General features: G+C 45.8%; 1 protein-coding gene across 1 annotated transcript in view; it reads right to left on the bottom strand.

Moving 5' to 3' along the window:
* Positions 1–13,170, bottom strand: part of AK5 (adenylate kinase 5) — a 236,446-nt gene that overhangs the window by 23,660 nt on the left and 199,616 nt on the right. Inside the window, exon 11 of the mRNA XM_040987298.1 lies at positions 1,659–1,822. Within this exon, the coding sequence (XP_040843232.1) occupies positions 1,659–1,822 (164 nt within the window). The remainder of the gene's footprint in view (positions 1–1,658; positions 1,823–13,170) is intronic.

The raw sequence follows: 13,170 nt of genomic DNA, 5'->3' as shown, positions 1-13,170 counted from the left end.
ATGAGTCAGGGTTGGGTTTTGGATAGTCCAAGCAAGGCAGCTCTACTTGTTGGCAGGTGTGTAGGTTGGCTTTGGAGTGGCAGACCAGGCAGGGCCAGGCCATATCATAGCACACTGGCAGGCAAAAAGCCAGGATGGGATGTGGGCATACGAGGCTAGGCTATCATACCTACCATTTTGCAAGAAAGCCAGGTTTGGGAGCAGGCTCGGCAGTGGTAGGCTATAGTACCCACCAGTGACAGTTGGGACTGCAGCAGCCAGGCTAGGCCAGGCTGTAGTATCCGAAGGCAAAAGCCAAGTCAGGGGATGGGCTATGTTGGGCTGGCTCAAAGCAATCACCAGCATTCTCAAGAGCTGTGGCTGGGAGCAGGCCTTCTTGGGGAGCTAAGGGGACACCCCAGCTGGGCTGTGGTTCCTACCAGTGAGTGCAAGAGCTGGAACAGGGGCAGTGATCTGGGCTGGACATTGCTGCAGTATCCCTCAGCATGAGTGTGGACTGGGTCTGGGGTATGCCAGGCTATGCTAGGATCCAGCACACGCTGGTGCTTGGTGGTTGTAGAACAGGCTATGTTAGGTCTCAGCATCCACTGAACCACATGAGAGCTGGGTCTCGGGGTATGCCAGGCAGTAGTGGGCTGTAGCACCCAATAGCAAGAGATAGAATGGATATAGGCTGGTCTGGCAAGGCTGCTGTACCTGTGAGGACAGGAAGTGGACTAATTCAGGGGGAACCAAGAGGAGGTGATTTGATAGAGGAGCTTGGGGAACTCCTCTGTCAGGATGTAGTCCCTGCTGGCGAGGGGAAGTGGTTGGGAGGAGCCCAGAGCAGGCCAGGTTATATTACCCACTAGCATATGTGCGGGTCAGGTCTGGTTGAGGGCTAGGCTGGGCCAGTTCATAGCATCCATTGGCACATGTGAAACCAGGACAGGGTGCAGGACAGGTCTGCTTGGCCCGCAACACCAGCCATTTCACATTAGCACCAGGACTGGGGACTCTCCAGAGTGATCTTGGTTGTATCACCCACTAGCATGAGCTGGAACTGGGGGAAGACCAGTCTGAGCAGGATATAGCACCCACAGGTGAATGCCAAGGTGAGGTGGGCCATACCAGACTGGGCTGCAGCACCCATTACCACATGTAGAACCCTTGGGGAGGTGGGTGGTGAGTTCAGTAGGAGGCTGAGGAGGCTCCCCTGCTTGACCATACTCCTGCTGGTCAGTGTGAAAACTGGGTTTGGGGGTAGACCAGACTGGTCAGAGCTGCAACAGTCACTGGCCCACATGTGAGCTGGATTAAGGGGAGAGCTATCCTGGGCTAAGTGACCGTATCCACTGGTGCATGCATGAGCCAGAGTAAGGGCAGACTGGTTGGGCTTTGCTGAAGCATTAGCTGGAAAGTGCCGGGACTGGGGACAAACCCCGTCAGACTAGACTGCAGTACCATCTGGAAAGTGCAAGATCTGAGCCTGGGAGTGGGCCTAGTAGGGAATCTGTGGGCACCCCTCTGATGGGCTGCAGCTTTCACACAGCAGATGGGGAAAATACAGCCACAACCCCACTGGGTTTCTTCATCCTAGTGACTCCCATGTATCACACCATGCCCAGTCTCGCCTCGGCCAGGGTAGGCAGCTGTGAGGGGCAGCTTGTGCTGCTTACTGAGGGCACCAGGTCTCCACGCTCCATGATGTCCCTGATCAGCTTGCTTCTTTCAGATTCTGATGCCAATTCATGACGCAAGAGCTCCCCAGTTGACAGATGAGTGAATCCGTATTTTTCCACCAGCTTTTCGCACTGGGTGCCTTTGCCAGAGCCAGGGCCACCTTGAAAAGAAGCCATGTGTTAGACGTGAATCCTAGGTTTTCTGGGAGGCAGTAAGCAAGCATGGGTTGGGAACTTAGCATCCAGCAGGGGCTGTGCTAGGAGGGATGGTCACTAGTGGAAAATGGGACAGAGTCCTGACTCTTGAAGCTTATTATCCTTGGAGTTGAACAGGTGTTCTATACAGACAGTAAGCAACTACTAGTTACAAGGTTCTACCTTGGTAACTGGTGGCTACCAGCAGGTGCAGTGTCCAAAGCGGGGCATGTGTCTCTGCTGTAGAGATGCAAGTCTCAGAGGTTTCCTTAAGAGCTGAATAAGACCCTGGCCATTATGCCTGACACATGGCGAGTGCTGAACAAATGCTAGCTGCTAATTAAAAAGAAAAAGCTCTTATTTTCAAATGATTATAAATTTGTGCAAAAATTATAGTAGTATACAAAGGTGTGCCTCTCTCTCTCTCTCTCTCACACACACACACCACTTTCTTTACCCAGTTATCAACTTTTCTACTCATCAAGATCGTACCTGCCTGAGGCCCCAGTCAGATGTGCTCCCTTTTGGCAGAACTGGCCTCAGCCTCCCCTCAGCTGGGGCAGGTGGTGCCAACAGCACCTAGGTACTCTCCACCTGCATTAGACCTGATTTCCAGGTCCCTCACCAGCCCTTCTGTTGTGGAGATGGTGCTGGGCACCCTTGGCACCTCACATAGCACCTTGCACATTGTAGGTGTTGCCTACATGTTTGACAAATCAAATCTTTTCTGATGAAAAGGAGTATTTGCTTTGGAATGTGAAACAACTGAGATTTTAGCATGCTAGTGAGGATGTATGACTTGTGCTGAGTCTTCTTGGCTTGCATCTGTTCACATCCAGAACCTCTTCCTGAGGACAGCCCAGCAACTACTGCCCCTCCCCACCCAGGATGACCATTCGTTGTTGTTCTCCAGTAAAGAGCCTCTTGTTCCCCCTTCTGTGTTTTGGCTGCATACCCAGGAAAGTGCCATGCTTCCTTTCCTCTGCCCACCTAGCAGCTGTTCTGAGCCACTGTGGAGAGCTTAGCTCTGCAGGGTTAGCATGGTCATGCAGTGACAGAGGCTTACAGAAGGGATGCAGAACACTTGATGGAGCAGCCGCCCACCAGCTAATGCTGTGCTTGCTCCAAGTGCCACGACTCTGACCTTCTAATGGAACTGGGAGTGCAAGCACAAGAGAGGGCCACTTGGTTAGGATATGCTTCCAGACAGCAAGCACTGGGCCTCTGCAGAGGCTTGGGCAAGTGTGGGGAGTGCTGCGGTGGCTGGATTTACCTGGAAACCCTTTTCTTGGGATGGCTGGAAGCCTGTCATGTGGAAGAGATATTTTCAGGCTTGGCCGACAATGCAAAAATGCTGTCTGTGTTCCAATTATTTTCTTTCTTCAGCCTCCCACTAATATGACTATTATAGTTTTTGTTCTTCCCAAATGTTATTTAATAAATTTTGACACAAAGGCAATTAAAAACCTGCAGCTCAAATTAACAACAGCTGTGTGTTAAACGCCAGCCACTGCCCTGGTTGGGAACCCTTAGCAACAGCTGCAGATTCTTAGCATTCTCGGGCCAAATGGTGCAGGCAGAGTGGAATTTTAAGTAACTTGCACAATGCCTTGATTCTTTCCTTGGCTCTTAACTGAAGAACAAAGTGATTTTATCACTGCAGAAAGCACAAAAACTGCTGGTGGAAGCATGAATTTTCATATACTGCCACTTACATGTTTTGGAGGTCTTAACTTATGGCTTGTACATAAAAAACAATAGGGCCTTGATATTCCTTTGGGATAATTTTATCTGTGGGGAAAAAAAATCTATCTGAGGAGTCACACCTCAGAAGGAGTGGGCTGCGTTCTCTGATGCCAAGATGACCGACGACAGATGAGCTGTCACACTCACTGCCAGCTGACTGGCTTTCAACGCATCATGACTGCAGCTTGAAATAAATGTATATTCAACCCCTCGTGGTGCAATTCACAGAGTCGGGGACAGGAGATCCTGTTTTGAACAGCTCATCAATACTTAAAAAGCAATCGCGTTCAACTTCAAATGTCATTTATACTATTCATTGGGCAAAGTGCAAGCTCTGCGAGCTCCGCTCTCCAGGCAGACTCTCATCTGCCACAGTCTCAGGAGGAAGTGCAGGTAACCCGGGAACCCAATCCCGTCTTCTCATTGTACACTTTGGCACTGTGTTTTCTGAGGTGGCGCCTAAACAAGGCTCACCACCTCGGTGTGCCCATCAGGTCGCTTTTCCTAGTTGGCTTTTCTATTTATAGGAGCAATTATCCCTGAATAGATAGCTCCTGTACTCATTAGCTGGGCTCCTCAAGGTCAGGACCTGCCTCCTTGAGCTGCTCCTGATAGTTGGTCTTAGGAAAAAGAAAAAAAAAAAAGAATAAAATGGCAAAGCGGGGCTGTTACTGTACATTCTGGGATGAGAGACCATGCTGCCACAAATATAGATGTCACAGAGTTTGTCAGCTGAATCCCAAACATGAACGGGTGCGTGCAGGTCAGTGTTCTACACAGCAAAGGCAAGGGGCAGGTTAGAACTCCTTTGCTGGCATTTTACTGTGGCTCTGTTGCTGTAGGATGCAACCTGGCACCCAGCAGGAGGCTTGTGCCACCACTCCTGGCTTGTAAACATCTGCTGGGCAGAACGTGCCACCCTGGCACTGTCATTGGCCCTGGAAACACAGACGCAGTGCTGGGTCTTATTCCTCAGTGCAGTGCCAGCCCAGTGGGGGATACAGAGATGACCCTGCCATCATGGCCCTATGGCCTATGTGCAGGGCCACCAGCCAGGAGCCCTCTGCAACTCAGGGGATATTCTAACGAAGAAGAGCACCTGCTTGAGCCTGGGTTTCTGTTGAGATTGGCCAAAGCAGGAGCGTGCCTGGAGGTGTGGTGGTGGTGGGTGCTTAGGAAGCTCTTTGGATTTTACAGGAAATCCTGGTGCTGTCATTTACTGGATGTGTGATGATGGGTTGGTCTTGAATGTTCTGAGCCTTAATTTCTTTGTTCAGCTGTAAAACCAACTTTGCCTTATCCTGTCTTTGTTTTTCCTACCTCTTCATTTCCCATATCCAATCAATTGTCAAGCTCTGTTGAGTTTACATTTGAAAAAGTCTCTTACTGCAAATCTCACTAAAATCTTTTTTTTGTGCTAGGTATTCTCCATTAGAACACTGGTGCTTGGTGAATGCAGCTGACAATGAAGCAAGGTTAAGTTCTACATTTTTTTCCTGGATTCCATAATTAGCATCTCAATGCTTAACCTAAATGTAATGTGGTCTAGAGACCATCATTACTTAAGAGATGTCCCGACCATCTGTAGGTACCACTTCTTCAGAGTCAGCATCAAATCTCTCTTACACACACACACACACACACACACACACACACGGATCTGGCTTAAAAACTCATGACAGTGCTCGCTACACTCTAATTACCACCAGTGATGCTTCCTAGGTATTAATTCCTGGCATTTCCCCCCATCTCCCTACCTGTGGAGAGTTTGGTGCTGAAGCCACTCCCTGGAATAAGAAAGGCCATTGCAGGATGGCGGCTGGCCCAGGGCCAGGAGGCGGGGTTGGTCTTGCCAGCAGGTAAACAGGAAGTCACAGGGATAGGCTGATGCCCTGGCTGCGATTATGTCATTGCTACTGGCCTATCAGGTAGCACCAAGTGGACCCACGGGGAGTAGTGATTGGTGGAGAGCAGTATAAAAGCAGCCGGTAAAAGCTAAGGAGGGGGACGAGGAGGAGAAAGATGGGGAGAACGATGGACAGAACGAGAAGAACGGGGCAGCAGAGAGGGGTGAAAAGCTAAGACGTACGGGACGAGGAGGAGAAAGACGGGGAGAAGAATGACTGACAGAACGAGAAGAATGGGGCAGCAGAGAGGGGAAGAGGGGCTAAGATCTTCGGGTGGAAAAACTAATGCATATGGGGAGGAAAAGCGGCAGAGAGGAGTACAAAAGCGGTATGGAAGCAATGCAGACCTACAAGGAGAGGAATGGGAAGAACGGTGGCGGAGAGAGGGCTGGAGAAGCGGGGAGGAAAGCTAAGACCAATGGGGAAAGGGGCAGCGGAGAGAAGGATTTAAATGCAGCCGCTTTTGGCAGTGAGGGGTCCAGTTGTGGTTCCGGCTTTTCCCAGACCCTCAAGAGTGTGCCTCGTCGGTAGTGAGTTGGTTAAAGCTGAAGGTTCTTCCTGCTCTGGTTACCTCCTCTTCTCCCTTCTCATTTAACTTCTTTGTGGTCATCATAACCTCACTGACTTGGTCCCTTTGGGCTTCACTTGCCTCCCTAACAAGCTGAACTTGAGGCACCTCCTGAATTGTGTGGTGCTTGCACTGATGAACACTAGCTCCCTCTTCCTAGCCCACCATTTGCTTTATTTGTGTCCACTTAGAATTTCTTGAGGGTGTCAGAAAACTGAGCCAACTTGGTTGTACCCTCCAACTTCATATTTTTTCTTTACTTTTTTATTTTGTTGATCTTTACATAGTTGATTAGGGAGCAAATGGCCAAGGGCTACAGGAAAGTGGAGAAGACCACTGTTTCCACATTCTCTTTTTTCCTTCCTGAATCTGGGGGCAGGGGAAAGATAAGGAGAAAAGCCACACCAGCCTCCCAACCATCCCAGGGTTCCCGATGTGGGGCCTGCTCAGAGGACTCTGTTCCAGTGGTTTTGAAAGTTCAACAGTTCTGAATTGCTGCCAATCTTACCACTCCAAGCATGATAAAATTTCTCCAGAATCTACTAGCTGACCTAGTCACCTTAGAATCACCATTTGCCTAGATTTTCACTGCCAATATTTGTTTCATCTAAGCCATTGAAGAGGCCCAGCTCTGACACAAGCATTACATAGTTAAATCACAGACTCTGCAATTTCCTGCATGGTTGAAGTTCTGAGTCTAGTGATTCAGTTGGGGAATCCCCAAAGAAACCTCATCTGATTCTACACCTGATTCTTGTGTGTGCTTGTTTTTTCATGCTTGTTGGCAAATACATTCCTCCCTTGCTGATATATTGAATGTGCATGGATGGATTCCATTATTTCCCTGATTACCCTCAGACACTTTTATACCTCTCACTCTTAATGGTTTAATTGATCGCATTTACTAAAATGATGAAAATCATCTTCTTTCCTCACCATTTTCAATATGCCTGTGTCTTTATCCTTTGCTCTGTATTCATTTGTTCTCCTACGTGGGAGACTGTATTCCATTCATGTAATGTGCAACCTAAGGCTGGTTTCCCTGATTTGGTCTGATAGCACCCTGGCATTTTCTTCACGACAGCTCTTGTTTACCAATCTATCGCCCACTCAAGTATTGATCTGGTCCAACCTTGCCTAGCTCCTGATATCATTCAGGGTGGTACAGTTACCTGCTCTGTCTATGTAGTATCTGTCCTTTATCGTCTATCTAACATCTACCTACTATCTTCTATTATCTAGCATCTTCCTATTTATCAATCATCAAAATCACCATTTATTTTGTTTTCATGCTTGGATCTGTATCAACAGCAGAGCAGCCAGTACCCAACTAGCACTGGCGACTATGGTCTATGGATCTGGGTTTGCTTGGGACACCATGGTGCTCAAAAGCAGTGTCCGAAACATAGCAGTCACTGCTTAGAAGTGTTGGAAAAACAATCTCATCAAAAAAAAAAAAAAAAAAACCTGAATCTTCTCTTGCCTGCTTCAAGAACTTAATCCTCTTTTTTGTCCATATTAATTTTACTTTTCTCAGTTGGCAGCTCCTCTCTCTTTTAAAGATTCATTTACTCATTTGAGAGGCATGGTTACAGAAAGAAAGGGAGAGAGAATGACAGAGAGACCTTCCTTCTACTAGTTCATTTCTCAAATGGTTACAACAGCTGGGGCTGAGCCAGATGAAGCCAGGATTCTAAACTGCATCTGATTTACCCCAAGGATGGCAGGAACCCAAGTCTTTGGATCATCCAATGCTGCTTTCCCAGGTGCATTAGCAGGGAGCTGAGTCAGAAGCAAAGCATGTGGGACTCACCTGGTGCTCATAATGGATGCCGGCATCCAAGGCAGTGGCTTACCTCACTGTGCCACAATGCCAGTCTTGGCCCCTTCTCTCACATGTTAACAGTGGAACTGGCTTTCCCCAGTCCAAACAAAACTGTTTTCACTCTTGTCTGTGTCCTCTAATTAACCTTCTATTTTCTTTTTTCTAGCATCATAATACTGCTTGTTTCTGTTTACTTTTCATTTGTTTTCTCCTTGTCTTCTGGGAAATTATTTCATACCCTCATCATTCTCTGAAATTGACCTTTTAATGTTTAATAGCAATTGCATAGCTGTCATATTATTTGATAGCTTTATTCTTTTAGATGTTAATACTTTTGTCTTAGTAGCATTTAACACTACTAACAAATATCTTGGCATCCTCTTTTCCTGACTTCCAGGACAGTTTACTATACCCTCTTCCATCTGCCAGGTGAGGTTCACAGAGAGCAAAACAGTGCAATGTCACAAATGATGATTGGTGAAGGCCATGGCCTTGGGACCTTGGAACCTCACTAAAGTGGCTACTATGTTTACATAGAAGCATAAAAGAGCACAGGGCCGAGGCCTTGAGTGCCAGGTTTATGCCTCAGACCTTTCTCCATCTGTTTAGATGACTTTGATTAAGTGACATCCACTTTTTTCTTTGGCCTCTTTAGTGATAAAGTGAAGGTGATTTTAAAGCCTATTGGTTATGAGGACAAAATGAGGTAATACATATCAACTGCTTGGAACAGCAGTGGATGCAGTGGGACACTCAGTAAGCATCAGTGATGATTATCTGTAAAGTGAAGGAGATAGTGGTGGTCCTTAAGAAGTCTTCTACAAATACCAGGCACAGACTGTCAATACTGTGGTACTACTGTGGCATGGACAGTCTTCCCAGCTAGGCTTGTGAGAGTATCAAATGTCTTCTGCAAATCAGATGATTCCATTTTTAAATAGTCTTAAAATAGATTTCTTAAAAAACAAAACAAAACAAAACAAAACACCCTATTAGGGCCAGCACCATGGCTCAACTGGCTAATCCTCTGTATGCAAGTGCCAGCGTACCATATGGGCTCTGGTGTCACAGCTACTTTGGTCTCCCCTGTGGGAGACCTAGAAGAGACTCCTGGCTTTGGAGTGGCTCAGCTCCAGCCATTGCAGCCATTTGGGGAGTGAACCAACAGTGGAGGATAGCACAAAGCCTTGGGACCCTGCACCAATGTGGGAGGTCCAGAAGAAGCTCCTGGCCCCTGGCTTTGGATCGACTCAGCTTCAGCTGTTGCAGCCATTTGGGGGGTGAACTATCAGAAAGGTGGTCTCTCCTCCTCTCATAAAATATGCATTTCTAATAAAAATACATAAATACGTTTTAGAAATCCATTCTATTTCTTCCTCTGATGTATTTTTTTTGTCTTGAAATGGAAGCAGGTCCCAATATTAGGTTCAGGTTTTTGTGACTGAATGATTGCTTTCAGAGAAAAGCTATTACGCTGTCAGATTCTGGACTGATTGTGCCCCAGGAATGATGCTCAGCCCATCAGTGCCCATGAGCCACTTCAAACATTCTGTATCCAGGGTGAATCGCCTTGCTAAGCTCAATTTCAGAGGATGCTGCTGGGAACTGACTTTCTCTTGACCAGAAGCAAGTGAGAAAAACAGATTATTGTCCTCAAAGACAGCATACCTATTAGTTTTGAAAGACACAGTTATTTGGTGACAGTGTTGAAATATACCAGAGATAGGGTCAGCTGAAGTTTATATGGAAAAATTTGAAGGGATTGTGAACTGCATAGCAGAAACTATACCTTATTTGCCAGCACCTACATAGAGTAGGCACTTGATAATGGTTAGATCAATGAACAAATTACAGACTCTGGGCTTAAGGCAGGCAGCCACATCTATGACAAGACCTTGGTCTTGATCACTTCTACTTGGAGCTGGCAGAGTGGTCCTGGGAGAGTCACTGTGCTTCCCTGGATGCCGGCTTTGTGGAGAGCCTGGCTTACGGCAGTGGTTTCCTGAGTTCCATTGCATTTACCTCACCAAATATTCCAGTTTTCTTTCTGCTGTGCTTCTCTTTCTTGCAGGATTACCCATCCCCATCTTTTGGAATTTAGAACTCTCAACCTCTAAATGTCTGTGGCTGAGATTTGGGACTTCATAATTTCACAAAATCCTCCAATGAAGATAGAGATTTGAGCAGTATACTTTGAAAACAATGTATAAGGTTAAAAAAAAAGATGTATTTATGAATGGACAGAAAATTGTGTCTTGCTTTATCCCCTATCTGCTTCTGCCCATCCATAAATACATTTTTTTTTACCTTATATATTGTTTTCAAAGTGCACAATACAAAGTTTATGGGAGAATCTAGGTGGTAAGAATACAAGTGTTTGCTGGAACATTCTTTCAGCTTTGATATATGTTTGAAATATTTTTGTAATAAACAAAGATCCTTTAAAAAATAATTCCCCACATATTCTGATGGTTAGCCTGATTTGGAGCTTCTGGGCTAGTGTAATCTAGGCAAGGCAATTTGCTGGGAACTCCACATTGGTCACTACAGGGAATCTTGGTTGAGCTCTCTTCTGGTACTTCCTCTGTTTTAATGCTGAGATAATGTTTTTTTTTTTTTTTATTGTTGTTTACATTGTATTATGTAGTACAGTTTTATAGGCGCTGGGGATTCCCCCCACCCCTCCCATACCCCTCCCCCCATGGTGGATTCCTCCACCATGTTCAGTTGAGATTCAAGTTCAGTTGAGATTCATTGCTTGCAAACACATGCCTAGCATAAAGTTCAGCGTCTTATTGTCCAGATAAGTTCAGTGGCCTCTTGGGGAGACCTTCTATGGTCTGAAGAGATAATGGTTTTTATCATGAATGAGCAATAGTTGTGATAATTAATAACAACCATCATTGCTTAACCAAAAGCTGGGCACTTCTCCTTATTGTGGAAAACTCTGTTTTCTTAGAAATAAGTTGGAGAGAGGGAGTCCAGTCGCTTCTACTGGTTCAGAGACTAAACATACTGGAGAAATCATTGTAGACTCCGGCTCTGAGACTTTGAGCCTCATACTTGATCTTGTGATGATGTATTTTAGGTACTTTGCTTTGTTCATTTAATCCTTACAGTAGCCATCTGAAGCAGGTGCTACTTATAACCCTAGACCAGATTAAAAGCTGTGCCAAAAACCAGCAATGCCCTGGTACCACTCAGCTCTGTAGGGTCCTTTAGGCCTTCTTGCCAGAAATCATGCAGATCTGCTGTTCAGAAACGCACTGCACAATCTTCACTCAGTCCGTGTGATCACCAGGATCCGGGCTTTATGGTTCCAGAAGAAACAAAGGATGCCTATGAGGCATCCTGCACTGAACACCGCCTCACTGCACATCTAAGACTCATGTTGCACTAGGCGGCCTGCATTTTTCTGTGTTGAATTCGGCAACCCTACCAGGTCACACCACTTATTATCAGGCAGACCATGAAGTAGTAGTTTTATCTAGGATCTGACAACTAACAGCCTATGATTTTGTGACTCGTTCAGCCCCAATCCTGCCAGAGCCAAATGAGAATGCGAAATGCTTCATTAGAGCAGGACTGTGTGGCTGGATTCTACGACCCTAGCTCCTACTGAGCGATAGAAGACAAGGACAGACATGCTTTGGTGAGAGCGAAGAGCAGGCACCACTGTGGCAGCGCTGGATTCTAGCCCCTGCGACTGGCTGAGCTCCAAAACGCTCATTGCTCCTGAGTCCTTTCTCTAGGGGTGACAGTGCTAGATTTCCAAACTGCTTTTTTCTTTTAAAAGAATTTATTTATTTATTTTATTGGAGAGGCAGATACACAGAAAGAAGGATAGAAGAAAAATCTTCCATCTGCTGGTTCACTCTCCAAGAGGCCACAACAGCTGATTGAGCTAAGCTGATCTGAAGCCACGTGCCAGGAGCCTCTTCTGGTTCTCTCACATGGGCACAGTGTCCCAAGGTTTTGGGCCATCCTCCATTACTTTCCCAGGCCACAAGCAGGGAACTGAATGGGAAGTGGAACAGCTGGGACATGAACTGGTGCCCTTATGGGAGAATTTAGCCACTAGGCTATTGTGGTGGGCCCCCAAACTGCTTTTGAGAAAGGACCATTCACCCAGAGAAATCCAAGGTCTATCCAAAACACAGATCACTAAGCACATGTATTTTTCCAACCCGTAGACTGCTGCCTTTCAAAAACTCCTTCCATTAGACTCTGGGTTGGAGCCTCTGAATTCTTGGAATTCATTGTTCTGGAGTGTTCTGCCTCTTTCAGTTCTCCTTAACTACATCAAGTCACCTTTTCCTCCTATTTTGTAATCCACTTCACACTCAGATCCTTGGCATGGATTAAATGAATGGGAAAATCACAAACCAAGCCTTTCTTCTCAATTTTTTATTTCAAAAAATATTTCTCCTCTGCAAAAGAAATACATGCTCCTTATTGAAAATTTAGATAATTCTGATAAATACGGAAAGCAATTCCAATTTCCAAAAGTAGCACCCAAAGACACATTTGTTTTATTTATTTACAGCTTTTCTCTGCAAGTGGTTTTCTGGTTTGATTTTCATGGGGAATCTGTCTGCTCTGATATCTCACTTCTTTCGGTTTTTATATACTTGTCTGAAAAGAAGCCTATTTTAGTTCCAAGGTCATTTCTAGCGTAATCGCTCTGTTTTTCCCTGAGTCAGGAATTGGCAGAGCACTTGCGCTTGCAGTGACTCATGTACAGTGAAAGGAAGTGGGGATGCTTGTGCTGGACCTTAGTGGGTTACACTTGAGATTCTATGTTCAATTCTGGCGACACCATGGAAACCAGAAGTGTCACACATTGCGATGGCAATGTAAAGTTGGCACAACTATTCTGAAAGGTAACTTGGCAATAGAAGAAAAAAAAACCTTAAGAGTTATTACATCTATGGGTTTTTCCTAAAGATAAAAAATTTACTGTGTTACAGACAATCATTATAGCATTTTGTAAAAATGCCTTTTTCCCATATCAGATATTTTTTATTTGAAAATAAATTAATTTATTTGAGAGAGAGCAAGAATAAGAGAGAGAGAGAGAATCCATGTCTCCCATTGGATGGCTGGGCCCAAGCACTTGAGCCATCCCTGCTGTTTTCCCAGATCCATTAGCAGGAGTTGGATCAACTGGAACTGATGCCCATATGGAATATTGGTGATGCAGACTCACTATGCCACCACATTGGCTCCTATGTCTAACTTACCGATCTGTATCATGGCATGATGAGT

Source organism: Ochotona curzoniae, unplaced genomic scaffold (genome assembly GCF_017591425.1).
Source record: "Ochotona curzoniae isolate NIBS_2020 unplaced genomic scaffold, NIBS_Ocur_1.0 contig_4612, whole genome shotgun sequence".
In the NCBI taxonomy this organism is placed as follows: domain Eukaryota; kingdom Metazoa; phylum Chordata; class Mammalia; order Lagomorpha; family Ochotonidae; genus Ochotona; species Ochotona curzoniae.
Note: the sequence above shows the minus strand (reverse complement) of the source record. Positions and strands in the feature narration are given on the sequence as shown.